At 35.6% G+C, this 27,903-nt stretch overlaps 6 protein-coding genes and 2 pseudogenes across 7 annotated transcripts; 3 read left to right on the top strand and 5 right to left on the bottom strand.

Annotated features, from left to right (window-relative positions):
• The first annotated feature begins 3,305 nt into the window (after nucleotides 1–3,305).
• LOC120214889 (zinc finger protein ZAT10-like) lies at nucleotides 3,306–4,120 on the top strand. The gene has a single exon (XM_039212690.1). It carries the CDS (start codon nucleotides 3,331–3,333, stop codon nucleotides 4,099–4,101), a length of 771 nt encoding a protein of 256 aa, XP_039068621.1. The 5' UTR covers nucleotides 3,306–3,330; the 3' UTR covers nucleotides 4,102–4,120.
• An 844-nt stretch (nucleotides 4,121–4,964) lies between these two features.
• LOC120214884 (QWRF motif-containing protein 2-like) lies at nucleotides 4,965–8,292 on the bottom strand. 2 transcript variants are annotated; one of them, XM_039212681.1, is made up of 6 exons: nucleotides 6,666–8,292; nucleotides 6,044–6,166; nucleotides 5,768–5,884; nucleotides 5,585–5,674; nucleotides 5,393–5,500; nucleotides 4,965–5,309 (listed from the first exon to the last, which is right to left on the bottom strand). In XM_039212681.1, exons 1-6 carry the CDS (start codon nucleotides 7,995–7,997, stop codon nucleotides 5,229–5,231), a joined length of 1,851 nt encoding a protein of 616 aa, XP_039068612.1. In that variant the 5' UTR covers nucleotides 7,998–8,292; the 3' UTR covers nucleotides 4,965–5,228. The 2 variants fall into 2 exon arrangements, with proteins under 2 accessions (XP_039068612.1, XP_039068613.1); XM_039212682.1 differs by having other exon boundaries at nucleotides 6,044–6,163; nucleotides 6,666–8,290.
• On the bottom strand, nucleotides 8,012–24,896 carry LOC120215030 (annotated as a pseudogene).
• LOC120214891 (40S ribosomal protein S29-like) lies at nucleotides 12,532–13,614 on the bottom strand. The gene is made up of 3 exons (XM_039212693.1): nucleotides 13,461–13,614; nucleotides 12,876–12,975; nucleotides 12,532–12,783 (listed from the first exon to the last, which is right to left on the bottom strand). Exons 1-3 carry the CDS (start codon nucleotides 13,520–13,522, stop codon nucleotides 12,775–12,777), a joined length of 171 nt encoding a protein of 56 aa, XP_039068624.1. The 5' UTR covers nucleotides 13,523–13,614; the 3' UTR covers nucleotides 12,532–12,774.
• Nucleotides 15,527–16,973, top strand: LOC120215029. Its single transcript, XM_039212829.1, has 4 exons — nucleotides 15,527–15,559; nucleotides 15,742–15,884; nucleotides 16,453–16,692; nucleotides 16,952–16,973. Exons 1-4 carry the CDS (start codon nucleotides 15,527–15,529, stop codon nucleotides 16,971–16,973), a joined length of 438 nt encoding a protein of 145 aa, XP_039068760.1.
• Nucleotides 16,882–17,738, bottom strand: LOC120214890 (uncharacterized protein At2g23090-like). Its single transcript, XM_039212691.1, has 3 exons — nucleotides 17,479–17,738; nucleotides 17,338–17,378; nucleotides 16,882–17,154 (listed from the first exon to the last, which is right to left on the bottom strand). Exons 1-3 carry the CDS (start codon nucleotides 17,552–17,554, stop codon nucleotides 17,035–17,037), a joined length of 237 nt encoding a protein of 78 aa, XP_039068622.1. The 5' UTR covers nucleotides 17,555–17,738; the 3' UTR covers nucleotides 16,882–17,034.
• Nucleotides 18,328–20,740, top strand: LOC120214885 (probable protein phosphatase 2C 63). Its single transcript, XM_039212683.1, is given in 6 exon segments — nucleotides 18,328–18,717; nucleotides 18,720–18,809; nucleotides 18,962–19,335; nucleotides 19,795–20,031; nucleotides 20,129–20,308; nucleotides 20,311–20,740. Coding segments are annotated over 6 exon segments (1,218 nt in total). The 5' UTR covers nucleotides 18,328–18,542; the 3' UTR covers nucleotides 20,473–20,740.
• On the bottom strand, nucleotides 24,739–27,706 carry LOC120214882 (annotated as a pseudogene).
• Nucleotides 27,707–27,903: the final 197 nt, after the last annotated feature.

Below are 27,903 nucleotides of genomic sequence, written 5' to 3' on the forward strand. Positions count from 1 at the left end.
TTGGATGAAATCTTTTGGAATTGATGGGATTTGGAATCTAATTCTACCACTTTCCCATGTTTGGTTTAAGTTTTTCAAGGGAATTGGAATCCTTGATAGAATTCAATTCTATCAAATGAGGGAAAGAGTCTAAAAATTGATGGAATTCAATTCTCTTGTTGGAAGGAATTGAAATTTGACTATACTATCATCATCAATCATTTGGTAATTTATTCATATATTGAATAAAAATATTTTTTTATTATTTCAGGTCGAGTTTCTAATTCAAATATTCGGGTCGGATCGGATGAAACATTATTTTGGTCGGATCGGGTCGGGTTTTTTAAGTGTGATGTTCGGGTTTAGGGTGAAAAAAACCGGATTGACCCGAAAATATATATAATTCATGTCGGGTCGGATTAAATCACAGTTTTTATTAAATAAAAATAGATTTTTATTATTTCGGGTCGGGTCGGGTCTGATTTCTAATTCATATATTCGGGTCGGGTCGGATAAAAATTTATTTTGTTCAGGTCGGGTTTTTTAAGTGTGATATGCGGGTCGGGTTTTTTAAGTGTGATATTCGAGTCGGATTGGATTCGGGTTTTTTTAAGTCATAATTTTTATTAAATAAAAATAATTTTTTATTATTTCGGGTTGGGTCGGATCGGATTTCTAGTTCATATATTCAGGTCGGTCAGATGAAACTTTATTTTGTTCGGGTCGGGTCGGATTTTTTTAAGTGTGATATTCGGGTTAGGTCGGGTTTTAGTTTAGGGTTGATGTTTTTATTGAATACCCCTTTATATATAATTTTTTCAATTAAGTCAATGTTTTTATTGAATAAAAATAATTTTTTTATTATTTTGAGTCGTGTCGGGTCGAGTTTCTAATTCATATATTAAATAAAATATTTTTGGTATATTTTTTGGTAACTAATTAACATATTCCGATTGGAATGTATCGAAATATTACTCTATCTTTTGGTAACTTATTAACATATTTTGATTGCGATTATTTTAACATATAATATTTATTAGCATGATTTTTATAATTTATTAAAATAAATAATAAATCAATAAAATAAAATTTTAATATTTTTTAATTTGTTATAATATATTACTACATATAAGTTGTAAAATAAACTAAAATAAAGTAAAAAAATAAAAAGGGTAATTCTATTATTTTACATTATTAAAATCAAATTCATCTGAAATGTCTAAAAACAAAACAGAATATAGAATTGGATTTTAATTTTTATAAATTCTAATTCATTCACAATTCTAATTTCTTATAAACATTTCAACAAACAAACTACCTATATATATATATATATAGATTACCGTACCGAGTACAAAGCCTAACTAATTTATAGGCCAGTGATGAGATCGTTCTACCAGCACGTTTCTAATAATCAGAGCGAAACACTCACACGTTAACCTTGACATATAGTCTAGATTAACACATTTACAGCCACTAGAATTCTTGAACGTGTCGGACTTATAATGCGACACGATTTGTGATAAGAATGTGAGATCCACGCGGCGTGCTGGTGGAGACTCCCAACATATAGACTGCTTTTGATGTGGATAACATCGAAGCTTACTTGTCGCTTATGTCAGTACTGAGTACCTGTGAAAGTTGTTCAAAAGGGAACCGAAAAGTGCCACGTGTAATGCTGAGCGAATCGCGCGTTACGTGCCGTATGACTTGACGATTTCGCTTTCGCCAAGCCACGATTTCTACGCACTCCTGTACACTTCTATTACTTCACTCTACTTAGCTCCACACCGTACGGGTTTTACAGAAATACCCTCTATGCTTTTTTAAATGCAAAATCTATCTCCTCTTAATACACAATATGGATGATAATAGGTTAAATGTATAGGATGTCCCTATTTTATGCATTTTTTTCGATTTTTATATATTTTATGTATAATTTATATTTAAAATGTATGGTTATGTTTTAATAATATTAATATTTGAAATTCAAAAATAAATATGTCTTAAATATATATATATATATCACAACTACATTCAACACACATTAATTATGTTTTTGATAAATTTATTATTACTATAATTTAATTATTTATGATCCTTAATTTCTTAAAAATTAGTTTTTTATCTTGAAATAAAACTATTTTTTATTAGTATTGTCTAACTCCACCTTATATAAATATATAGATATAATTCTTATTTTTCTTTGATAAAATAGATATCTAATTGAAAAAAATATAGAAAATAGTATTATTATAACTATATCTAAATTATACAAGGGACTAAGGATTAACTGCATTATTACCTTAGGTTGTGTTGAAAATTTTTATCTTAAACTTAAACTCAATTTGATCCTATTCTCCAACAAAAAAAACTAATTTTAACTTGAATTTAATTTTTTTTTTCGAAAAAGGAATATTGATCTTATAAAATAAGATATAGTAAGAATGAGTCGAATTCTAATCTAATATTCATAATTAATAGGGAAAACTATCCACGACAATTCAATTTCATTTGCAAGAAAAACTTTTGATTTATATAAAAAAGTTAAATTAAAATTAAGATCAAGTTATTGAAGATTTTGAAAGGGGCAATAGTGGTAAAGCGAAGAGGAGAAGGAAATTTGTTAATTGTAGAAACTAGAACACAAGCAAACCAACCGAACTCACACCGAATGCCAAAACGACAAAGCAAGAAAATCCGGAATATTACAGGATGCCAAGCTGCTATCTCTCAACCAGTTAACTTTTGCCACGTCAGGGCAACTCAAATTATTTTTATATTTGTTTGTTTGGCCTGTAAGCCTTCAACGTGGAGCAAATAGATAATGAGTTATCTAGGCCGATTCTCTTTAATAGTCATAAAAGTTTACTTTAGGTTAAATCATGGTTTTGGTCCCTCTTCTATGTTCAAAGTTGAAATTTTAGCCATATAATTTTTTAATCCAAATTAACACCATTAACTAGTCTTGTAAAATCGTTGACGTTAATTTTGTGAATTAACTAATGGCATTATAAAAGTAAATGGATTATTCTCGCATAATATTAACGTGTGTCATTAGATCCTGAAATAATTTTATAGGTTGGATTATTCTCGCATAATATTAACGTGTATCATTAGATCCTGAAATAATATTTCTATATTTTGTTGAAATAAATTTTGATAATTACAAATTTATAATAAAAAATTGGATAAAATAACAACAGGCGTAGCGTTGACTTGATTCGGAACCAGTGATATATAATCTGACAAAAGGAGCTGAGTTCATGCCTTATTTTGAGTCGACTGACTCACTTCAAATTCCTATATAAACCCCTTTCGCTACCACAATTTATCACATCCTTTGTTACTATGGCTCTTGAAGCTCTGAATTCTCCTCCCATGGCGGCTACTCCTTTCGCCACCAATAAATACGATATTATCGACGACGACAACTACAACCACGTCGAGTCATGGAAGAAAGGCAAGCGTTCGAAGCGGCAGCGCGATAACGAGTCTTCTCCACCGCTGACGACTGAAGAAGAGTACCTCGCTCTCTGCCTCATAATGCTAGCTCGTGGAAACGCTGCATCTGACGGTGGAGGAGGGGACGCTGATCGTCTTCGGTTGTCTATGTCGTCGTCGGAAGCGGGAGCTGCTCCGCCGGGTTTGAAGTCGTCTTACAAGTGCAGTGTTTGCGACAAGGCTTTCCCTTCTTACCAGGCTCTGGATGGTCACAAAGCCAGCCATCGCAAACCCTCCACCGACGGAGCTACTGCTAATAATCAATCTATCACCACCACCACCAGCAGCGGGGGCGACGGTAGAGCACATAAGTGTTCCATCTGCTACAAGAATTTCCCCACAGGCCAAGCCTTGGGAGGCCACAAACGCTGCCACTACGAAGGGGGCCACAACAACAACAGTAACAAGAGTGGTAGCGTCAGTCTCAGCGGAGTGACGGTGTCGGAAGGCGGCGCGTTGAGCCAAACCCATCGTGTCAAATTTGGCTTTGACCTGAACTTGCCGGCTTCACCGGAGTTCTGCGTGGAAAATGGAGATGAAAGATTCACAGAGCAAGAGGTTGAAAGTCCATTGCCGACAAAGAAACCACGTTTCATGATTGATTCTTCGGCATTATAGAATCAAAACAAGTGATGATTTTTATCTACGATTTCTTCTTCTTCTTCTTCTTCCATTGATTATGGCATCTCTATGCCATGTTCTTTAGAGTGTATTCAACTATTCATTCTGTTTGTATATATTCAGCTGTTGGACCGGTAATTCATCGATTCATTTATTTTGAAGATTCGTTTTTTCACTTTGATAATCTTCTATTATTTTGATACAAAAGTTATGCCGCGTGAACGGAGAAGAGACAGCAGGCGGCGGACAAGTAGAGGCAGTCACGGCGGTGCTAACAACTATGTTCTGTCGATGGTATCAATGATTCTTTAAAGATTTAAAGAATATAGGGATTGGCGGCATGATCAATAAATCTTCTTCAACACTTTACGCTTGGCTTGGGAGACATATACCTAATTAATTAATTGATTAGAGACCACTATTAAATTAATGAATTAACTGAATTTATGAAGAGATTTTAAATATAAAAATGAGTATTATTTTTTTTTAGAAATTGAATTTGAGTAATTACATAGTAGATTTATCAATTGACTGGTTAAGCATTAAGAAAATTATATATATATATATATATATTACCTTGTAACTACTCTAGATTAATGAAATATTAATAATGTTTTTAGGCTTAAGCCTATTAACATTAACAATGATTTTGAAAATTAAATATTTACAAATTTGATTTTTTTAAAATAATTTTTACATTAGACTTATTAATTGATTAATTTAGATTGGATATCGGATACCGATAAATATGAGGACACATATTAATCAATTAATTCAGATTGAATATTGGTCATTATGAAGACGATCTTTCCAATCAAAACATACATGAACATAAACATGATTAATCAAAGCAGCACCAGAAATACAATGATAATTTGGTTATCAGATGAACTTACACTTGCATATACATATAAAAAATGCTTTCTTTATCTTCAGATATAAAGAATTACATGTGTGATCATAGATGACAATAACTGGATGCAAAAGGCTTGCTAAAACGAGAAGCCGAATACGTTCGATCTCATTGTAATTTGTTCAGCACCGCCTCCACCCATTGGGAAAACATGAACATGGGTGGTAATGTTTGTTAGCATTAAGGGTGAGTAGTCGAATAAAGATCAGTTCTAGATGCGTATTGTCCGGCAGCCGGTGGTGGGTAAACGGCTTAGTTGTAGTATATGCGACCTCACCCTACATTCGTTAACCTAATCGAAAATAACAGTCAACGAATAAGCAACATAAGTAGATGAATCGGAGAATAGCCCGAAACATAAAAGCGGTGTTTTACCTGAATGGCAGTTAACAGGGATAGACGATCATTACATTCTTCGAGCAGAACCCTTTCGTTTCCGGCTACACTCGCAAGCTCGGTAACCAAAGAATTCATCTCCTTCACCTGCAAAGGACAAATGGTACTATTAACTCGGCGTTTCCTTTTTCCGGTATCGGTTTTCCACAAGATTTTATTCATGGATTTTACCTTTGATGATAGTGAGCATATTGAGGATGCCATTGCGTGCATCACATCCACTGCTGAGCTGACAGCATCCTTCAGGTTCTGGATATCTACCTATTTAGAGAGAAAACGGATACTCGCGAGCTAAATCATTAATAGATTGTTTGTTGAAGAGCAGGGAAAACGAGAAAAACAGAAGAAACTCACTACTGCTTTTCCAACAATCGGAAGACGAAGAGTACTGGCCCTTAAAGCTTCAGTTGCTCCTAGCAAAGAACTGGTGTGGTCTCCGTCGAGGAGGTCCCATGCTTCTAAACGAGATATCTGCACTCATCAATCATAACAAGTTATAGTCATGAATAACAGGAAATTCATGCTTAAGCAGTGTGAATGAAATCAACCGATATTCAGTAACTACCACTAAGGTAAAAATATGAACACGTTCGATTAAATACTTTGCGAAAATAAAGATTCGAGTATTACTTGTCCCTTCAGGATGGAAGTCAATTTCAATTTTTGCCTCAGTAATAGCAACTTAATTCTCTTGAGAGTGACGGAATACTGCAATTCTGATGTCCTTACCCATGCATTCCACAGATCTTTCTGCTACAACAAAAAGGAACATTCGCCATGACAATGCCGGACTTATCAGAGAGCATCATGTTAAGCCTAAACTCGCAAACCTTTTTTTTTTCCGACTAGGTCCCTTTTTTATGCCAAGTTGACTATTGCATCAACCTCTTGATAACCGAAAACCTAGGCATTCATGTTCATTACATATAGCAAAACCCTGCCGCTCAACTTTTCCATCCGTGATTCTCATTACTGTATTAGTACTTATACGACGTGATAGCACATGAACTTAGCAATATTTATATGATGTCATATTGGACAATATTGCATGATGCTCTCTAAAAAGATACTGTTATGCGAGAATTACCCTGTCGCTTGCTTTACAAGTAAGCTTTATCGTAAACTAGTTGGGTTCAAGCTTGTTTGACAAACTATTACAGTGAAGTAAATTAAAACATGCACCAAATATCTTAGATCAAGACTATTGAACATCTAGGGAACACAACAAGATGGACGAGGAGGATAACCATACCTCGGCATGGAGTTCCTGCACCATGAAAACCGCCTCAGCCCTTGCATTTGCAAATCTCCATTGCAAGTAATGGTTATAAAGAAGCCTCAACGTGTGTGCGTCAACGATTCGATCCTCCCCCACTTTTCCTCTACGAATATCAACAGAAAAGCTAAGAATCGAAGGGTTATTAACAGAACTACCAATCATCTGACCCCCAACCGCGCTTCTCACCCGAGCTGGACTTAGCCCCCTCAAAGGAGAGGAAGCCGAAGATGTCCAAAGCTTACTAGGAGAAGCAGGCCTTGTACCTCTCCTAATAGGAGAAGTCATTGTCCTCGGAGAGGACATTGCAGCAACTCTAGGCCCGGGGTTCATTGACAAAGGTGAACCTGGATCCTGCAGCCGTCTTAATCGGCTATTAGTTTCCTGCCAAAACCTCGCCGACGAAAGAACACTACGGGAACCACTCCTCCCTTCAGGAATCCCATTTCCTCCACATTCCTGCATTCCGGAATTCGTGCTCCCGGACGACACGCTCTCTGTATCGGATGCAAATAGATCACAAGAGGCACAAGAAGTCTCATTTACACAATTTGCATCAAAAGATATCCTCCTACTACTCTCATCAAGCATCAATGACTTAACCAGCATTGCACCAGATCCACCAAGCAAGTTCCTTTCACCAAAATAATCCAAACTCCTAGACATCGGATTCGAACCCGAATTCGACTGCCGGGTTCTCGCAGGCCAGCGGTGCTGATCCGCGGGTTTCGAGCTCACCCCATGATCTCTATCTCTTCCGGGAGTAGCTCTATGCCTCTCGGGAGTTGCTTTCCTAGTCAAAGTAGAACCCACTTGGGACTTCGTCTTACTAACCGGAAGCGAAAAGGCCTCACCTTGAAACGAAACGGATAAGCTCCTCGTTGAAGTGATTAACATCTTGGTGGCAGCTGACAATTCCGTGGAATCAACATTGTTTCCTTGCGACACTTGACAGCCGGGCCGCCTCCGGTCAACGGATTGAGACCGTTTAGGAAGTGGAGAAGGAAATATCGTCGTCGTTTTGTTCGTCGCCGTCGTATTAGAGGAACGAGAAATAAGAGGTGAAGGGAACCTCGCCGTCATCTTGGCTGCAGTTGTTGTTTCCGCTGCTGAAGAATGCGATGGAGATGGCGACAAATACCGCGAAGGAACCTGTCTACCTCTGGGTTTCTTTTTAACAATGGAACCATTGTCTTTAAGAGCAGACCCTTTAATTGTAGTCGAATTCGGGTTTTCTTCATGATCAGTATTTGATTCTATGAGCTTTGAAGGAGTTTGAGGACGAGAAAATGCAGCCGCCACCATCATCTGAGACTGCAAAAGGATTCAACTTTCTCTTCTACATTTCCTAGAAAGAAATTTTCAGTAAATTACCAACCATGGGTTTTCGTTTTCATAGCTGATAACATGAAAACAAACAAGATTTTAGGTAATTTATGCATTTAACTTCAACAGCAGCCAAAAAAAACAGAGATTTTCTGGGTTTTCAGAGCCACTGAAGAAAACAGTAGGTAAGGTGAGAGATGTCGGCAAAGAGAAGAGATTCAGCTGGGATTTTTCGGGTTCGAGCTCTTATGAATCTTTGGAAAGACGTTATGTTAATTAATTATTCATATCTTTTTTTAGTTTTAATGAATTAAAAGCCTTATGATGAACACTTTGAACCCAAAAAAAAGTGTTATAATGAACACATTTATGGTATTAATGATAGAGAAATACATTGAGGAAATGATATTAATTACATAAACTTGTGTTTTATTCCTTAATTAACTATTAAGTATTATAATTATGAATTTTAATGTTATATTCAGATTTATGATATAATTAAACTAGTAGTCAAAATATATTTAGATCTATATAGAAATTAAATCAAAATAAAAGTTAAATTTTACATTATAATAAGGTTTGAATTTATATAGAAATTATAAGAAGATTTATGACATCAGATTCTGAAAATATAGAATTTATATTAAATATAATTAATGGAAATTTAAATTTATTTTTGAAGTTTTCAAATATCAAATTCAAACTATTTCAGGTTAACTGTCTTCTGAAAACTTGAAAGCTACCTTTCCTTGATGTGACATTAATTTATATTAGGTATGGTGAGTATATCAGAGAAGACTTATTGATTTATAAGTATAAAAAATATTTTTTCCTTTACTTTTTTTTTATCTTAGGTAAATGTTACAAACCAATTCATATTTTTATTTATTTATAATTATGGTGTTTCATAAAAAATATTTGTAATATTTAATTAATAAATTAAATATGTATAATTATATTAAAATTTCATATAATTATCAAACTTAAAGATGAACATCTTATAAAACTACCAAAAATATTGAAGACAAATTATTTAACAAAACAATATGTAAATATATAATATATTATTGTTTGAACTATAAATATAGTGAAATCTTTTAAAGAAATTTAAAATGATAGAGATCTAAAATGATTATTTTCATAAAATTTAAAGTAAAATTATGTGTTTAATTTAATTTTAAAAAATAAGGGTAAGGTATATAAATAGTCCCCAAACTTTTAAGACGCTTACATTTTGGTCACTCAACTTTTGAAACTTGTAGTACAATCATCAAACTTTTAGTTCGTTTTTAGTAAGGTCCCTACCGTTAGCTCCCGTTAGTTTTAGCTGATGTGGCACTTAACTCTCGTTAACCCCCGGTTAACTTCTTCTTCTTCTTCTCTTTCTTCTTAACAAACGACGAACAGAGGAAGACCTGTGGAAAGAAGGCACAACCTACTAGATTTTAGTCAAAACGGTGTAAGGACTACAACAATGGTGGCGGTGTTGCAAACAGACAACCCAATTGGCCAAAAATCGATGAAAACGAAAAAGGGACATTTGAGTTTTTTGATGAGATTTGGGGTCCTCTCCATGACTAACGGAGGTGAGTCTTGACGAGTGGTTAAGTGGGCTTTGGTCAGAATGGGGCGACGCTCTTACTGGTACCGACAGTGATGATCACCTACAACAGAGATCGGGGATGAGTGTTTGAACAGTCTTCTTGCGGTTTGGGACGAATGGTGAACAGTGAGTATGAATTAAGGGTCGAGGTGTGGTCAGGAGGCGACACCGGTGACGAAGGTGATGGCGATGTGAGCCACCGCTGATCAAATATGGGGTGAACGTGAGTTATTTTTACGTGTGAGAGAAAAAAAGAAAGAATAAGAAGAAGTGGGGTTAACCGGGGGTTAACATGAGTTAAGTGCCACGTCAACTAAAACTAAAGGGAAGTAACGACAGAGACCGTACTGAAAACAGACTAAAAATTCAATAATTGTATTGTAAGTTTTAAAGGTTGAGTGATCAAAATACAAGAGCCTTAAAAGTTCGGAGACTATTTATATAATTTACCTAATAAATAATGGCGGCTGTTGTAGAAGAGAAGGTGAAAACTTACTGAGCGGCTGCCGTTATTCCCCCAAAGCGCAAGAGCCAAGGCCGAGAAGAAAGAGAGAGAGAGCCAAGGAAAAGGGCTATAATTAACAAACTGTAAACTATCTCAAGTGAATTACTGATTTGTTCTATAAAGTTTGTATGAATTAACATAAGAAAGAGAGATCAAAGGGGAGGGACATGAAGAAGCTAACCTCCATGAAAAGAGCTTACAGGCAGCTAAAAGGTTGACCATGTCAAATGGGAAATATGCAATGAATTTAATATATATATATATATATATAGAAAATACAAGACAGGAAGTGATTATTGCAAGCAAAGTTAAAATCCGTTTGTTAATTATTAGTTTACTATAAGATGCAATGTCTCTTTTCATGTATCTTACCCCCCGACTTTCTCTTTGTATCTTTATCAAGTAGTTTGAGAATAAACGAAGAAAGAAGAGAGTAATTAATACAACCATCAAAATTGTAGTTCATTCCGTCATTCAAATTATATTGGAACATTATACAACTTTGAAATCCAAGAAAGTGAAAAATATAACTTATAATATTAAGGCTATTATATTGGAAAGGTGGTGGGTCGCATAATTGATCACTTATAATCATTCCAATCCAAAGAATGCTTAATCCATATGGAAAGTCTTTTTTTATTAATATTATGATCCGTGCGACTAAAAACAGATACAATCCTCTCCTTTGATTCTCTCTCTATTTGGTTGCTAGGCTAACATCAATACCCTTTTTATATGACTTGAAAAATATAAATAGTTAAGAGTAAAACATTAGTTAGTAGTTCAAAGAAGAAACGTCAAATCTGAAATGGGTTTGGGATTAGACGCATGATTAAACTAACTAACAGACGATTAGACTTAAGAACCCCACCTATCAGATGACTTCACCCTGCAATTTCCATAAGCAAATTGTTGTTGTCGGTGTAGTTGTTAGGAAAGGGAAAGGCACTCAAGTGTTTACATCTCATCTTCTTCTTCTTTTTCTACCTTTCCAGCAAGATCCATCACTATTCTAATGCCGGATTCGCATTCGCTAAAGCATGTTTTTTTAACAAAACATATTTTGATTGCCACCTTTCTTGGGATCTAAGATTCAAAAGGAATTAAGAAAAAAAATAGAATTGTGGTTGGTGATTCTTTAACCTTCAGAATGGACCACATTTAAAGGAAGACAACACATAAACAAAGTACATAAGTTGGCAAACAAGTGCTTTACAGTAGAATCTTTTTTCACTAACAATAACATTAAAGACAAAGCTTTGGTCTGAATCATGCTGGCAAGTTGATGAACAACCAGCGGCAGACATTTTTTTAGCAGAATGGCTCAAACATTTGAGTAATTTCATGTAAGATGGGAACTTGAGAACGCTTCCAGGATTCTAAAAACTACATAGACAGATGTAAATACATAAAACGATATATTTCATATTATTTGAAATGGTTAAATTTTCAAAACAATAATCTTCAAAGGTAAAATTATCCAAACTGCAATGTCGTAGAAATGATGGTAGATAACACATTCTTAAATAGTGCTTATTATTAGTAATCTTACTTGAGTCATTGACATTATCAGAAAATATTAAAAAACCAAATGAGACAATCTCATTCCAAATCTTATATAAACTAACTTAAAATCACCTAAACCAAATAAAGTTGGTGAAATAGACCGATAATATATTAAATGACCAAATATGAAAATGACTCCATATACAATCGCAAGTACTTTGGGCTGGTGAACTCAAATCAAACTAAGAAAACTTAACCTCAACTCTAATTGCATATCATAAAGAAAGCTTTGTCAAGCAGCATCTTACCGGATGAAGTCGATAGCTCAGATCTCGCAAGAATAATCCCATGTTTAAGACATGGAATTATAGTTCATACTCCATGGCTCATATAGCCGAAAAGCTAAACTGTACACCAAGGGCAAAAAACTGAAAACCCTAGTGAACTTGCTTTTTCCAGCAAGAGAAATAATCAAAACATCAATGATTCAAAACTCAAATCGAATAACCCAAAGCATCAGCATCTTACATAAGAGTCTACAGTTTCAACAGTAACTAATCTCTTGTAATAGTTATTCCAGACTTCAGAATCAAGGTAGAAGAATATGACGCAATGCCAATAAGTGGCCTCTCTGTGGACCATACTAATCAAAGAGCTAACATTATAAACGTGTTATGGCAATACTCTTTCCCAATATAAAAATTGAAGATGATTCTGATGCAGTGCATAAAAAATGCAACTCCACCATGGACCATGCTAATCTAGACCTAACATATAAACCATGATCAAATGTGATATAAGGCTTCAAACTATATACTTTCTATGATTTTAAATGAATATACATAAATCAACACCGAATTCCATTTAAAGAACACATAAAGAACTAATAATCATCAGAGTGTTCACGCGAAATAATAATTATCAACAGGATCATCGCATGACAAACACAAAAAACATGCAAACTTAACAATAAGTAAATTACTGAATTAAAACATTATGATTACTTCATTGAGAAACAACAAAGTACTCTTAGTTCAACAATTACTTTAAGGTTCATACTAAATTAGCCCCGTCCCCAAAGAAGAAGAAAACATATATTGAAGGTAGATAGTTGGACAAAGTCCTTGCTTTAAACCAGATAAAATTCAACGGTACTGCAAAGAAGACGTGAAACAACGAGAGGTTAAGAAACCGTTTGCAGGAACAGTTATGAAGAATAAGAGAACATTAAACATCAGACGAGTACCTTGATGAATCCAATTTCCTTGGCATTGCTACGAAAGCACTGCCTGCAACACATGAGACCATATTTCCTGATGATGGCATGGGGGTTTCCACAAACACGGCTATCAAAACAAAACAAAACAATCCTAAGTCATAGCAATTAGCAACAGCAAAACACAACAAATCATCAAAACAAAACAACAGCAATTGCTTGTCCACAGGAGAAGTGACAAAGGACTTATTCAAGGCTTCAATTGATACCAGTCACATGTTCAAATGGGCAACCCCTACCTCTCAATCTCTTACTAAAATAACAAAAGACAACAACAAATTTGACAGAAACCCAGGATGCTACCGACAAATAATTCATAAAAACATCAACTAAGCGAATCCTTTTTCAATAATAGGGTATATCGATGGATTAGACACGGAAAAATCAATAACCTAAAACTTTATCCATTCCGTTAAGTTATTATATGCTAAAAGTAAAACATCCTGCCGAAGACTAACTAGTCTCTAAAAGATCTAAACCAAAATGGCGTTCTCATTGGGCTTTCAAAGCAAGCAAAAAAAGGAAAGACTTAAGAATAAGAGAAGAAGACGGTACCAAGCGCGAGAGCCAGGGCCGTAGGTTTTGGGGTGAGAGTTCCAGACGTTAGAGTGGCCCATCACTGACCGACTGTTTATTCCACCAAAGCTTGAAAAATGCCAAACGGGAATGAATAGAAAACCTAGATTTCACGGAGGTGCTTGGATCTGTAAGAAACGCGGGGTATATATATCTGAGGAGCATAAACCCTAATATGCCATTTTAGCGGGTAAAAGCTTGTTTAAGCCCAATTAACATGACTCGGATATATATGCGGAGCATAAACCCTAATTTACGATTTTAGCGGGTAAAACCCTCTTTAAGCCCATTAATATGACTCGTAGCCCAACTGGTTTTTTTGGTGGGGTTGTGTAGTCAATATTTTATCTAGGGATGGGTGTGGGACGGGACGGGGTGGTTTTTTGGCCGTCTCGATCTAGATCCGAAAATATATACCTTGTACCTGACCCCATCTCACCCCAATAAATTTTAATTTTCTCCTGTACCGACTCATCTCGATTTTTAGGTTAAAACCTAAATCCTACCCTATCTACTATAATATTTAAAATAATTAAAATAATATATTTTTTAACAATATATTTATAATTATTTATTATATTATAAATAGTTATAATAATATATTTTACTATAACTTTTATATTTTTAATAATTAAAGAATATTTTTAAAATATAAATATAAAATTTCGTAAGATATTAAATATATATATATAAGGTTAAATTATTTGGTTGGGTCGGGTTTTTTCACCTTAAACCCGATCTCTTCCAGCCCCGAAATTATATACCATATAATTCGCCCTACTTCGAATCTCGAAATTTCAAAAAAAAAACATCCCATAAGATCAGGTCGGATCAAAACTCGTCAGATATATGTATTTTGACTATCCCTAATTTTATCCGATTTATTTACATAAAGTCTTTGAGTTAATCAAACATCGATTTAAATACTTTTAAAAAATGCCAATAAATTTTATTATAAATTTATTTATATTATTTAATAATTTATGTGGTTTTAAAAAATAAATAAATAATTAAATAGAGAGATTTAAGATTATTTAAGTATGAATTTTATCAAGTTTTCACGATAATACTCTCAAGTTTCAATTGGATGAAATATGATTTTTCTCAAAATTTTAACTATAATTTAAAAAAATATATATTCATTAACCGAATGAATATGAGGTTTATATACACGTGTTGTCATAATCGTTCGACCGATTCGTACAAATATGTATTATAAATATTTACTGTGTACGTTAATCCTTTCTGGATAATTTCTTTTATTATTTAATTTTTTATTCTCATTTATTTCATCTTTGATGATATGAACATTGAAAGTATGGTCTAAATCTTTATTACGTCCGGGGATGGACATGAGTCGGATTTGGATCAATCCGATTCAACTCAAAAATTTTACATCATTCACTTGATTTAATTCTATCCGAAAATATACCTCCACACGACCTGATTTTTTGAGATAAAATTCTAACTCAATTAAATCACACTCGAAATAATAATAAAATATTATTTTTATTGAATAAAAACAATGATTTATTTAAAATTTAATATATAGAAGTGTATTATTGTAATTATTCATAAATATATAAGGTAAAATTATATATATATTTTTTGTCGGGTCAGGTCGGGCATTTTCATCATAAACCTGAATCTAACCCGAACTCAATTTTTTTTAAAAAAATCTGATTTAATTGAATTGAATCAGATCGAAACCCTTCAAATCCGAGTCTCATATCCATCGCTCATTACGTCAATCAAAATACGTCTTATAAATCACACCTCATAAAAGTTGATCTACATCATGCATCTTTTAAAAATATTTTTTTTTTTTAAAAAATATGATTTATGTAAATAAATATTATTCACATAAATTAACAGACGAAAAACTATTTAGACTTGGCTACCAAATGAAAAACTGATATAATTTGGGTTTAATTGTGAGTTCTGTTTTAAACTACAATATTTAAGGATACATAATAGCGTTGTTCACAGAAAGACTCGTCTCTTTCAAGGGAAAAAAAAAAACTCCTCTTTTGTTGCCAGTCTCCATGACGGACCAAGCGGGCTCATCTTCTCAGCTGGCAATCACTGGCTTTCTCACTAACTAATCTCTAGATATACAGATTCAGTTGGAAATATCTATCCACCCATTTGTTTCTTTCAAGACTTACAATCTATTCTACTATCGGAAGATCTTGAGAATTCATTTTCCCACTAGTTTCTTCCAATTTCAAAGCCTTCTTCATTCATCTGCCATTTTCAGGAAATCCATCTCGAAGAAGACGATTACGACCTAATGTACGGCTCCGAATCGGGATGGGTGGAAGCTAAAACGTACTGTGATCACTTGGCTTCTTTATCCTCCGATCTCGGTCACATCCCAATCCCTAACACTCCTTGCAACAGGTTATTTTTAACCCCTTTTCATCCCTTGTTTGATTGATTGTATTGATAATACTAATAGAAATTTTGGGTATACAGACAACTCTAGTTTGTCCAGAAGCATATGTGCCTCGAATATATTCAAACTCGAGTCGGATTGAACCCTGCAAAGCTATTCGAACATGTGTTGGTAGACATTTTAGTTTTTCTTAACATATTTGCACCTATTTCATTGCCTTTGTTGACTGTACCTTAATTGTTCTTCTAGTTCATCGATAGACTATCGGTATTTTAAGCAAGTTGAGCTACTAAAACTTTTTTGAGGTTTGCATTTTATGATTCTTTATTGGAGATTGTTGGGGTAAGATTATATAGAATTCCTTTTCCTAATCTTACAAAGCATTTTATGCATAACAAGGTGCTAACACCCAAGTGAGAATTGGTTATGTTTTTCCTGCAAAGTTGTGCTTTGTAGCCGTTTTGTGAATAAGCATATGCTCGACCATTATAAGCAAACGACCCATTGTGTAGCACTCAGTCATAGGTATGTTTTTATAATTGCTTTCTTTTTTGAGTTCCTTGTGAAATTTAGGCGAGCTTTCTTGGGTAACTCTTTTTCTCCTTGGTTGTGTGAAATCAGTGACCTTTCGGTTTGGTGTTTCTCTTGCGATTCGTATCTCGATGCTCAATTGATTCAGCAGTTGCGACCTGTTCATGAGACAGCGTACATACTGAAATTCGGTGAAGCCCCTCCTTTACCGTCCGTTGAATTTTCTGGGACGGAAGATAAACCGGCCAGATATGCCATCAAGCACGATGAAAGGCGTACTTGGTCAGTCCACGTGTGTAAAAATCACTCATCCACGTCTTTCCAAGATTTCAGTGAAAGGATGCTATTTCGGTAAATTCGTCGGAATTGTAGTTTAAAAATTCGAAGTTAGAAGCTAATGCAACTAATGCAAGGTATACCCGACAAGCAAGAGGGGCAGCTAAAACTGCAAATACAATCAGAGGACACCCATCATTTGAACACGACATTAAGATTGCAAGAGTGAAATCACTCAGTTGAGTTTTTGTTTTGTTTTTTACAGGCTTGTGAAAGAGAAATCATAGAGTTCCAAGGGATACAACACAGATGCATCATGCACTATAACAAGCCGACGTCCTCGATGCCTTATTTTTTAAGATGAGGGAAGCATGCGAATAGATCGGATTTAGGATGCTTATTCTCGGCGTGCTCCCGGCACTTCACCTCGGTTGTGGTACACATGAATGTTTGCATACACACCTTGCACTGCTCTCAGCCACCATTATCCACCGGAAGCAACCGTGATACCAACAACAAATCAAGACCCAAGTTTATCAAAGGAAGATAAAGAAATAATCATAGATCATGGGACAAGAACAACAGATCAAGCAAGGGAAGTTTTAAATCTAACAAGTAAACGAAACCCAAAAGAGCATGCACAGGTACTACCTGGATGGACATGGCCTTCTTGTTAGTCTCAAGCTGGCTTCCTATCAAAACAAAACCAGAAAGATCAATGAAAGATTTAACCAAAAGACAAATAAGAGATGGAAAGAAGAAGAAAGGAAGGAACTTTTAAGTATGGTATACCTTTTTCAGCAGCATTTTGCTTTTCCATGTTCTTTTCACGAGCCATCTTTGATTTTTGGCCATTTCCTCCTCCCATAGCGGATTGTTACGAAAAAGAAAGTTTTTTTTTTATCAAATTGTGTTTGAAAACTTGGAAGAAAGATGAGTTAAGAGATGGCAGGTAAAGGGAAATGGGGGGCAGAACACAGACAAGAAAAGGAAGCCCACAAAAGAAGTAGATGCGAATAAAGTATTACAAGTGGGGCAAAACGATAGAGATTAGGAATTGCCTAGAAGGAAAAAGAATAAACAAATTGGTGGATTTAAGAGCGTATCTCTGTTTGTAATAGGGTCAGTTAATTAACCTTGTGATCTCGAGTATGAACAATTCATAATTCTAATTAAGTAGAAAATGTTTAGTGAAATATATTTTGCCCCTTTGCAAAGGTCAAGTAGGGATGGAGTAAGAGTGTAAAGTGATTATAAGATAGTTTTGTGTATAAAATAACTTCCAATATTCGTAGAGGGATAAAAATTAGAAAAATCAGTAATTTAACAATATTTATGCAACAAATTAACAAAAACCACGTGTTTACTAAGAGCCAACAATTTAACAATATTTAAACAATAAATTAACGAAAACCATCAAATCATATCTGTACGTTTATTAAGGTGTCATTGACCTTAACTTCTCAATTTTCGCAAAATACAGGGACGAAACGTGTGATTAAACCATCTTGAGAAAGCTTTAAAACCAAAATTTTGAAAAGAAAAAAAAAAGGAAAACGCGTAGGGCACAGCGGTATCATCTATCTGGTCGTGGTCATCTTCCCCGTCACGCGGCATCTTCTTCTTTTTCTCCATTCTCTCTCTATATCTTTAAACCATTCATTAACCTAACCAAAAAGAAAAACCCCAAAGTGATCAAACCCTAAAAGCTCCCTCCTTTACAGTCTAATCCCGTAGAAGAAGAAAAAACAAGAGAAACCAACAACCAGAAGAAGGAAACCACGAAGGATCTTTACGTACATATAGCGAAGGGGGTTTGAAGCGAAGACAAATCGGGGAAAAAAAGATCAACAACGATGACGATGATGTTGCGATCGCTCGCTAGGCCGCTCGAGCGTTGCCTTGGGTGGAGGGCAGGTGGGGATGCTCTCATGTGGCATGCTGATCTTAAACCCCACGCTTCCGGTGATTACTCCATCGCCGTTGTTCAAGCTAATAAAAGCCTCGAAGATCAAAGCCAAGTCTTTACATCCCTTTTGGTACCTATGTTGGTGTTTATGATGGTCATGGTGGCCCTGAAGCTTCCAGATTTGTCAACAAACATCTCTTCCCTTTTCTCCACAGTAGTTATTCTATGCCCCTTTCACCATTTTTCTTCATTTTTTTTAGATTATGGGAAATGGTCCTCTTCATCTATCTTGTCTATGGAATAATCAAATATCATCTTGTCTTAATCTCTGTGTTTTTACCCTTAATTTATTTGTCTTAATTGCAGAATTTGCTACAGAGCAAGGGGGGTTATCTGCAGACGTGATAAAGAAGGCATTCAGTGCTACTGAAGAGGAGTTTTTGCGTTTGGTGAAACGATCATTGCCTGTTAGGCCTCAAATTGCTTCGGTGGGATCATGCTGTCTTGTTGGTGCTATATCGAATGATGTGTTGTATGTGGCTAATCTCGGCGACTCGAGAGCTGTTCTCGGCAAGAGAGTCTCGGAGGGTGAGAAGAAGAAGGTGGTGGCAGAGAGGCTGTCGACCGATCACAATGTCGGAGTCGAGGAAGTAAGAAAGGAGGTCGAGGCACTTCATCCGGATGATTCTCAAGTAGTGGTGTACACACGCGGAGTATGGAGGATTAAGGGCATAATCCAGGTACAAAACAAATGTATAAGCAACTCAATTATAATAGTTTAGATTGGTTCGTTTTCGGTTCAATGAATTCAATTTGCAGACGCATATTTATTTCCAGGCATTGCTTGTATGCCTTGTATGCACGAAGTTGCAGAAATGCAGGCCCTTGAACCATTATGTTAAGCTCATGTAACTTCAGCATTGGTTTTAATCTTAATCTAGATTAAGATTGTAACAATCATGTCGGTTTCAAGTGTTGATGTACAAAACAAATCTATAGGCAACTCAATTATAATAGTTTAGGTTAGTTGATTTCTCGGTTTGATGAATTCGATATGCGTACACATTTCTTTCCTGTCATTGCTTGTATGCATGAAGTTGAGCAAATGCAGGCCCTTGAACCATAATGCTAAGCTCATGTAACTTCAGCATTGGTCGGTTCTAAGCGTTGATTTTCCGTGTTTGTCTCGTTTTCTTCAGGTGTCAAGGTCCATTGGTGATGTTTACTTAAAGAAGCCCGATTTCTATAGAGATCCAATCTTTCAACGATTTGGGCACCCTGTTCCCCTCAAAAGACCAGTTATTACAGCAGAACCCTCCATCCTTATTAGAAAGCTCAAGCCACAAGACCGATTTCTGATCTTTGCATCGGATGGCCTATGGGAGCAGTTGAGTGATGAAACCGCAGTCGACATCGTGTTCAGAAACCCCCGAGCCGTGAGTATTTTCTTGTTCGTCTTATCAGTTAATGAAAACAGTACCTACTCCGTAGCATTATGTTATTGATTTTTGACTTAGCTTGAATTACTTGCAGGGTATTGCTAAGAGATTAGTAAGAGCCGCTCTTCAAGAAGTCGCGAAGAAAAGAGAGATGAGATATGGTGATATTAAGAAAATCGAAAAGGGAATAAGACGCCATTTCCACGACGATATAACTGTTATTGTTATTTATCTCGATCAATACCAAAGCTCTTCGAATAATAAGATTAAACACAATGCCAGGGTGTGCCGACGGCGCCGATCGATATCTACTCGTACAATGCAGATGAAGGAAACGAAGAAGAGTTGCTTAAAACAATTTCTGAGTACAGACGAAGTTATATAGGTTTAGCGCACCGACTTTTCTTGCGAGTTTCTTCATGTATAGACACCAAATGATACGTGGGATTGGATCTTAAGGTACTTTAAGTCACTGAAGGGTTGGCGATGGGAGGATTCCGACAGAAGCAGGCGGCTGTGGGTGTTTCCCATGAAGTTCTACCAACTCCGATCATCGTTTCTTGTCCGTTGATATGGATGAATCCCACACGAATGGAAGGCAAACGAAACACCATTGCTTTATTATTTTTTTATTGTTCATTGTTGAGTTTATATTTTGCTTTATTACGAACTCTGTCCCTTTGTTTTATGAAAATTGAGTAGTTGATCATTCTACCTAATTTATTAAGATTTGATCCTCATGCTTATGAAAATTGAAAAATTAATTCAATTGTGTAATATTGCTAAATCTTATTAGCAATAATTTAACCCAAAAAAGACAATAATTTAAATTTGTGTGTTTACTGGGTTGAGCAACAAAAATTGAAAACTGATCCGAACAAGTGTTTGGACGATTTATTCATAAAACCAAAAATAACTTAATTATTCAAATCGAATTCAGTTTTTCACTTAATTTATAATTAATTTTAATTATTTTAATGTAAAAGCAAGTATTTTATATTTAAGAATAAAGAAATAACTTGAAAATATATATACAAATTAATTTATTTACTTAGAAAAATTAGATATTTTATGATTTTTTTAAAATTCTATCAAATAATGTTAAAAAGTTAAAAAAATTATTTTATCAAATTATAGACTTGCTGCCAAAAAAAAAACCAGAATAACCCTTTTTTAATTTTGTTTAATTGGAGGAGATACTATTTTTTACTTTGGTTGTCGACCGTCGGTTTTCTTTTCTCTTTGTTTATTTTTAAATTTTTTGAATAAAAATAATTATACTTTTGTGACACGTTTTTCTCTGTCTTTATAATATGTTTTTCTATGTCTTTGTAGTACGATTTTCATTTTCTTTCTTGGTTGTTCGATCTTTCTTTTTATTTTATGTTTTTTCAAGGTTGAATTTGACAACGCCTCGACTGATCAAGATGACTCTTATTTGTAATCATATTGATCTTCCTTGATATTGAGCCTCAAATTGAATTTGGATACGTGATTTTGCGTTCATTAATATCATGACGCTCGACTCTGATTACGGTTTTCGATGGACTTTCAATAGCTTAATCCCTTTATAGTTTGTTTACCGATGCAGTCAAATTTGTTTGTATCTAATTTTTTTCCCGAATCTTTTGGTTGGGTTTTTAACATTTTTCCATGTATAGTCCTTACATGATCTAAAGTGACTAGTTTTAATGTATTAGTTTACAATGATAGTTTTAAACCCTTATTGTAATTTTATATATTTTACTTTTAATAAGACTAGCGATTTATATTAAAAAAATTTTTATCAAAATAAATATAAATCTCAAAATTTAAAATTAATTGAGAAAAATAAAAAATTAATTTTAACCGAATTGAAAATGATAAACTATTATTATTATTATTATTATTATTATTATTATTATTATTATTATTATTATTATTATTATTATTATTATTTAAATTGATCAAAACCAAATCGTATATGTCTACTACTAGTTGAATTAACTTGTTAATTTTGATAAATTAAAACAAATGGAGGCTAACAACGACAAAGTTGGGTTGTAGATTGTGTCTAAATCAATGTTGGAATAAAATTTGTGAGACTTGTTCCTTAAATCCACGACATGCGAATTTTGGCAACTAGCATTACCCGTATCACCTAACTTGTTAGGTCAAACTAACCAACCAAAATGATAAGCCCATTTGATAATTATACAAGTTTCAATTATATTTTAATTCTAATTCTTAATCATAAATTATTTTTATAGAACCTATCGAATGTGATCAATGGTTAAGATGAATGTTTGTTTTTTTATGTTTTGAGCTATGACTATAGGATGTGTGTGCATTATCAATCGAGACCCGAGACATAATATCAACTAGGACTTTGAAATTTTAACATATGGTGAAAAAATTCAACAAATATAATCAATTCTTAAATCTAAGGAACAATACTGTGAGATTTCATCTTATTAATCCATGAACCGAAGGATGTTTTCGAGTTCCTAAACCCGACGAATCCGTGCTCTTGCTCTTATTCATACTATCCAACAATGACTTCCCGAAAAGCACCGAATCGGTGAACCGCCATATGTCGCCGTCGTTCAATTTTGTCGGCGAGAGACGGTTGTGTCTAACGATCTCATCCCACACGGGACCTTGTCTTTCATCATCTCAACCAAGCTCAGCTTCTCATCGGTTTTCGTATCCGTAATGTTTGATTCCGAACTGGTCAGCCAACACTTTCCATAAGTGCTTCCACTTAAACACATCTCCGTTGCTGCATTAAGGCTTCGTTCTTCGCGTGTCGGTTCGTCGTCCCCATATCTGATGTTCCGCGATCAAATCCGCGTCGGATGCATCCCAGTATCCGTCCCATGCTTGCCGGTTCCCAGGAAACATCAATGGCTTGCCTTCGTGCTTACATATCGAAGCATAAACACATAAACTACGAACAATGTTCATCGAACTAAAAGGCGAAAACCCGAAAACAAGTGCAGGCCTATGAACTGACCATGTCAATCTATCCTTTCCCTTAACTTCTTCGAACAAAACATCCTCAAGCGTATAACAAAAATTCAACGACTTAAGCCTAGGAAGATCCTCGTGAAAAGGAGGATCATGGGGCTGAACTCGAACCTTGCCGATCAAATCCGATGGACCGGTGTAGTGCCGACGACCGGTTTGCAAGCATATAGTTTCAACTTCGGCGCATTCGGGACCACGGCTTCAACACATTGCGTAACATAGTGCCATAACAATGCAGTTCTCGGCTTCACTAGATTTCTTATCCCATGCTACATAAAAAACATGAGTAACATCATCGAGCTTTTAAACTCAGACTGACACGATCATCAGATGAAAGAAGAAGGGAGTTGATTGAACTTTACCTTGGCAGCACCGATGGCTCCTGCCCACCACAACTCATTTTGATGTTGTGTAAGAAAGCTGAAACCTGGTGTCTGAAACTTGGTCTGCTCTGTCTTTGTTTTTAGTCATATTCTTCGACAAAGTGACGTGTAGGAATTAACAGACTGAGAAAAGCAGGTAGAGTTTGACCATCTGAGATTCTTTCCATAACTGAATGGGAGCGCGAATCGGTACATGTTTTCTTCAGCCTACTCTTAAAGACCAAGGCTGAGCCACCTTGGAAACACATCGGTATATGATCATGCTGGCGTGGAGAACGCAGCTTCCACATAAACATCCTTATCTACCAACTGATCCCTCTCATTCTTTATGATTTGTTTGTGCCATATAAAATGTTGCCTTGGGTTGGCGGTTTGGTCTTCTGGTTTTTTCCGGTTGGCATGATTGACCCTACCTGCATACCTTTTGGGTGCTATAATATTGCAGTTCTCTTAAAAGGGTTTGATAGCCGCTAAAACTTATAAAATTTCGAAGGGGTCGAGGTTGAAACTTATTTTAAGAGGACTAAAATAATAAGTAATTTTTAGAAGGGGCCAAAAATCTGAATTTTTCCATTTAGTGAAAGTGCTAAACAGGGTTAAATTGTATTTGGTATTTGATTCCCCTTTCAACCAGGGAGGCTGCTACCTGCCCCTTTTTACTTCGTCCCTGGTGATAAGGATGGACATAGACCTGGCTTGACAAATTTAGAAAAAAAAATAAGTTTTTTTTTTAAAAATAAAATAAATGCGGATCAAATTTTAATTAAGATAAAGTTAGATTGAGTTCAAATTTAATGTGAAAATTCCTGATTTAATCTGAGATAATAGTATATTTATCATTTATATATTTAAAGATAATCACACACTTTTTATTTTTTTTTAATTCGGTCCCTATTTTACTGAATAATTTTTTTATATATAATTGTGTAAGGTACGAGTTTTTATCTTAATATTTGGATCAGATAAAATTACCATAAACCCGAGTCGGATCAAGTGATAGGTAAAAAACTATAATACTCAGGTTAATTTTCAGTCAAAAATCTGACCAATAACCATCCCTAGATATAGCTGATGGTCCGAAGCTTAGGATGAAACCACAGGAAGAAACAAATTGTTTATCTTTTAAATTGGCAGAAATTAAGAAATGTTTAAACTAAAAATAGAGAATAAGGTTTGATTCGTCTAATTTTAAAATTAATAGGGATTTAAAGAATAATTAGAAAAGTTGAGAGATCAGGACTTAATTTCATTGATTTCAAAACTAATAGGGACTTAAAGTGTAATCGAACCGGAAATCCAACGTGCAAAGATATCGAACATTCCTTTAGATAACAAATTTGCAGAGACAATGCGTTTAACTTCACATGGTGATTTCTATTGACTGGCATAAAAAAAGCAATTGTGCATACCTTCTTTCTCCCCTGTTTCATCGGAGCTATATACTACAAACTTCCCCCCAGCTAGATGCATAGCTAAATACAGCTCTAGGCATTCGAAAAGCTGAAGACCACGTCGGAATCATGCAAAACACGACCGCATTCCTTCTTGCTCTCCGTGTTCAAATCGATAAACATGACGACAAACAGTGGTAACACAGCCGTGAAAGGTTTTCTTTACGAAAGACAACCTTCTATGACCATTTTTCCATGATACGGTCTGATAATCTAATTTCCTCGTCCTTGGAAATATGCGGATCTAGCTTCGGAAGGCTGCTGATAAACATCTAGCCTCATCCCGACGATAAGTTTACAATATCCATCGACTATGGAATTGTATGTATTCTGGTTTGGTTTACAGCCGTGCTTAATCATGAATCGGACAACATCGATGGCCTCCTCGAACATAGAATCAGATGCATAACTTGCGACAAAGGTATATAAGTGATCACATCTGGGACAAGGCCAGAATCACACATTTCCAAAAATATCCGTGAAGCCTCTTTCATTCGACCATTTCTACAATAGGCATAGATAACAGTTGAACGAGATTATATCGGGTTTAATTCCTTTCACCAAAACTTCCCTTAAGATTTTTTCCGATTCCTCGAAATTTTCAGAGCGGCTATACATATACATCAAACTATTGTAGGTTGTCAAGCTCGGACTATAGCCACTCTCAGTCATGAAGTTCAAGATCTCATTTGTCTTGGAAAACCATCTGCCTCCTGCCATATATTGAGAGCATGGCATTTAGAGTAGTTATGTCGGGCGGAAATCCTTTCTCCTCAATTCCAAAAAAGCACGCTCCGTGTCCACGAGAAGGTCACATTTACTATTAACCAAAACAAGTCTTTAGGAGCACAGCATGAGGTTCGATGATACCAAGTATATCTCTTCCGCAAGGGCATGCATCGGTCTACCTGCTTCCCATTGCATAACATGAAGCAAAGAACAGTAAGTCAGCTCATGGGTTTACAACGACCATCTCTCATTTCAGCCAGTATTTCTCGGCCTGCTTCCAAAGTCCTCCCCGTGCCAAGCAGCCAAAACAGCATTATGTAGAAAGGTCTGGGGTAACTCCAGCTTCCAGCATTCTCTTATAAATAGCCATGGCTTGATCAAAAGAACCACAGCGACTGTATGCACTGATTAAAGTGTGAATGGTCTCTTTCAGGTACAAACCTGCCCTCTTCATCTCCTTGAATACTCCGACACTTCTGAATCCATTTCGTTCTGCCCAACACTGCCAGTAGTGTATTCCAAGTAACAATATCCGGTGCACCATTGCATCCCTTGATCTCATCAAAAATCGTCATCATCTCGGTAAACTTTCCGCGGTTACATGCATCTTAATCAGAGCATTAAAAGTACAAATATTTGGCTTGCAGCCAGCACTTCTCATCTCCTCAAAAATCATCATTGCGGACACTCTTTCCGGCTTTTGCAAATCCTGACAAAAAAAAGTGGTATACGTAAAAACATCAGGCTTAATCCCTTTTTCTCCATCTGTGTTTTCAAGTCCATCGCTTCCTCCAAGACCATCCCTAGCATAAGCAGAAATCAACGAATATAAGTCACAATGCTAGGGGCAAAACAATTAAGCTCCATCTCTTTCAAAACATCCATAGCTTCCTTAGGTCGCCGAGACTTCCCATAAACATCTAACATGTGTAAGAACATTATCCGGACTAAAACCAGCCGATTTCATTTTATGGAAACCAAAGCCGCTTCCTCATGCAAAGACCCCGACAGCAACTTATGAGTGTATTATAAGTATAAGCATCGGGGGCACTCCATCGCTCTTCATCCCATCGAAAAGAGCCATGACCTTACTCCAAGGCATGCCCATTTTACCATACACATTCAAAATCACATTATAAGTAATCAAAGTAGGTTTGCAGCCCTCCTCTTCCATTTCTTAAAAACATCATTGCTTCCCGATACCTCCCGCTACCGGCATACGCTGTTATCAACGATGTAAAGCATAAAACATCGAGACTAAACCCTTTCTTGTGCAAACCATTAAGCAAATTGGCTGCACAGAAACCCTCCCTCTTTCCTAACATACTAATAACAGCACAATTGAACTATTCAAGGCCAACTCACAGTATTTTCTAGCCTAACCAATTAAAAACACCCAAAGCCAAGTCAGATTTCTTGTAAAACCCAAAGCTTTAACAATTCCCAGCACTTCGGCAGTCAAAAAATCCGTTCCTACATCTGGGTTCTCTTGGTATGCTCAAATAACTTGGCTAAAACAACATCAAGTCGATTGGCATCAAAAGAGGGTCGATTAAGGAGTTGAGAGCCTGCTGACCTTGAGCGCAGAGGTTGTTATGAGTCCAACGCTTCCCACGGTTGAGGTCACGTGAGCGGCCGAGACGGGTCCGGGTCCGAGTCTGGACTTGTGGCTCGATGGGTTGTTGCGACTTGGAGTTATGTCGAAGGAGGAGGTCTTGAAGGACTGGAGCCGAGGGAGGAGGTGATTTGGGTTGTAAAGTGGTTTTGGTGGTGGGTTTGGTATGAAAATGGGGTTTTAACAGGTGGGGGACTTGGAAGGAGAAGAGGGAGAGCGAGCCTCTCTGCCATTTAGAGATATGACGAGAAAGTTGCAGGCTTTACTATCTATCTCTATGGTGAGCAACTCTATAAGATAGTTAAAACAGAGAGAAAAAAAGGTTTAGCTAATTATTTTAGCAAACACTTGATGTGCTCTTTGTTATCACTATGAGAAAATTCTTGCAGAATCCATACTTTCTTCGGTTGAAAATTTAGAGGTTTAAGGCTCAAGGGAGCCAAGAGTTCAGACAAATATATGAGGATATTTTGGGAGCGAAAGGGAGATCAGATTCTTCCGTGGTTAAGAAAGGGTAAAATTAAATTCATTTGGGTAACTACTTATTTAGTCCTCCATATATTTAACCTTACATTTTTATTTTAATGATCCAACTTAATAAAATGGATAAATTTGCATAATACAATAACAGTTTTAGTCCCTATAAAAACACAAATGTAGCAAATCAACCATTAATATATTG

The sequence above is a fragment of the Hibiscus syriacus genome, unplaced genomic scaffold (assembly GCF_006381635.1).
Source record: "Hibiscus syriacus cultivar Baekdansim isolate YM2019G1 unplaced genomic scaffold, ASM638163v2 tig00110109_pilon, whole genome shotgun sequence".
NCBI lineage: Eukaryota > Viridiplantae > Streptophyta > Magnoliopsida > Malvales > Malvaceae > Hibiscus > Hibiscus syriacus.

Bases quoted from the DNA above. Each gene is read 5' to 3' on its own strand.
- LOC120214889 (XM_039212690.1), top strand. From the start codon at position 3,331: ATGGCTCTTGAAGCTCTGAATTCTCCTCCCATGGCGGCTACTCCTTTC.
- LOC120214884 (XM_039212681.1), bottom strand. From the start codon at position 7,997: ATGATGGTGGCGGCTGCATTTTCTCGTCCTCAAACTCCTTCAAAGCTC. The intron at 5,885-6,043 runs GTAATACTCGAA...TGATGAGTGCAG, and splicing joins CTTCCATCCTGAAGGGACAA to ATATCTCGTTTAGAAGCATG. The intron at 5,501-5,584 runs GTAAAATCCATG...TGTCCTTTGCAG, and splicing joins TATGCTCACTATCATCAAAG to GTGAAGGAGATGAATTCTTT.
- LOC120214891 (XM_039212693.1), bottom strand. From the start codon at position 13,522: ATGGGCCACTCTAACGTCTGGAACTCTCACCCCAAAACCTACGGCCCT. The intron at 12,976-13,460 runs GTACCGTCTTCT...TTGTTTTGATAG, and splicing joins GGCCCTGGCTCTCGCGCTTG to CCGTGTTTGTGGAAACCCCC.
- LOC120215029 (XM_039212829.1), top strand. From the start codon at position 15,527: ATGACGGACCAAGCGGGCTCATCTTCTCAGCTG. The intron at 15,560-15,741 runs GCAATCACTGGC...TGCCATTTTCAG, and splicing joins CGGGCTCATCTTCTCAGCTG to GAAATCCATCTCGAAGAAGA. The intron at 15,885-16,452 runs GTTATTTTTAAC...TGTGAAATTTAG, and splicing joins CCTAACACTCCTTGCAACAG to GCGAGCTTTCTTGGGTAACT.
- LOC120214890 (XM_039212691.1), bottom strand. From the start codon at position 17,554: ATGGGAGGAGGAAATGGCCAAAAATCAAAGATGGCTCGTGAAAAGAAC. The intron at 17,379-17,478 runs GTATACCATACT...TTGTTTTGATAG, and splicing joins GCAAAATGCTGCTGAAAAAG to GAAGCCAGCTTGAGACTAAC. The intron at 17,155-17,337 runs GTAGTACCTGTG...GGCTGAGAGCAG, and splicing joins AGAAGGCCATGTCCATCCAG to TGCAAGGTGTGTATGCAAAC.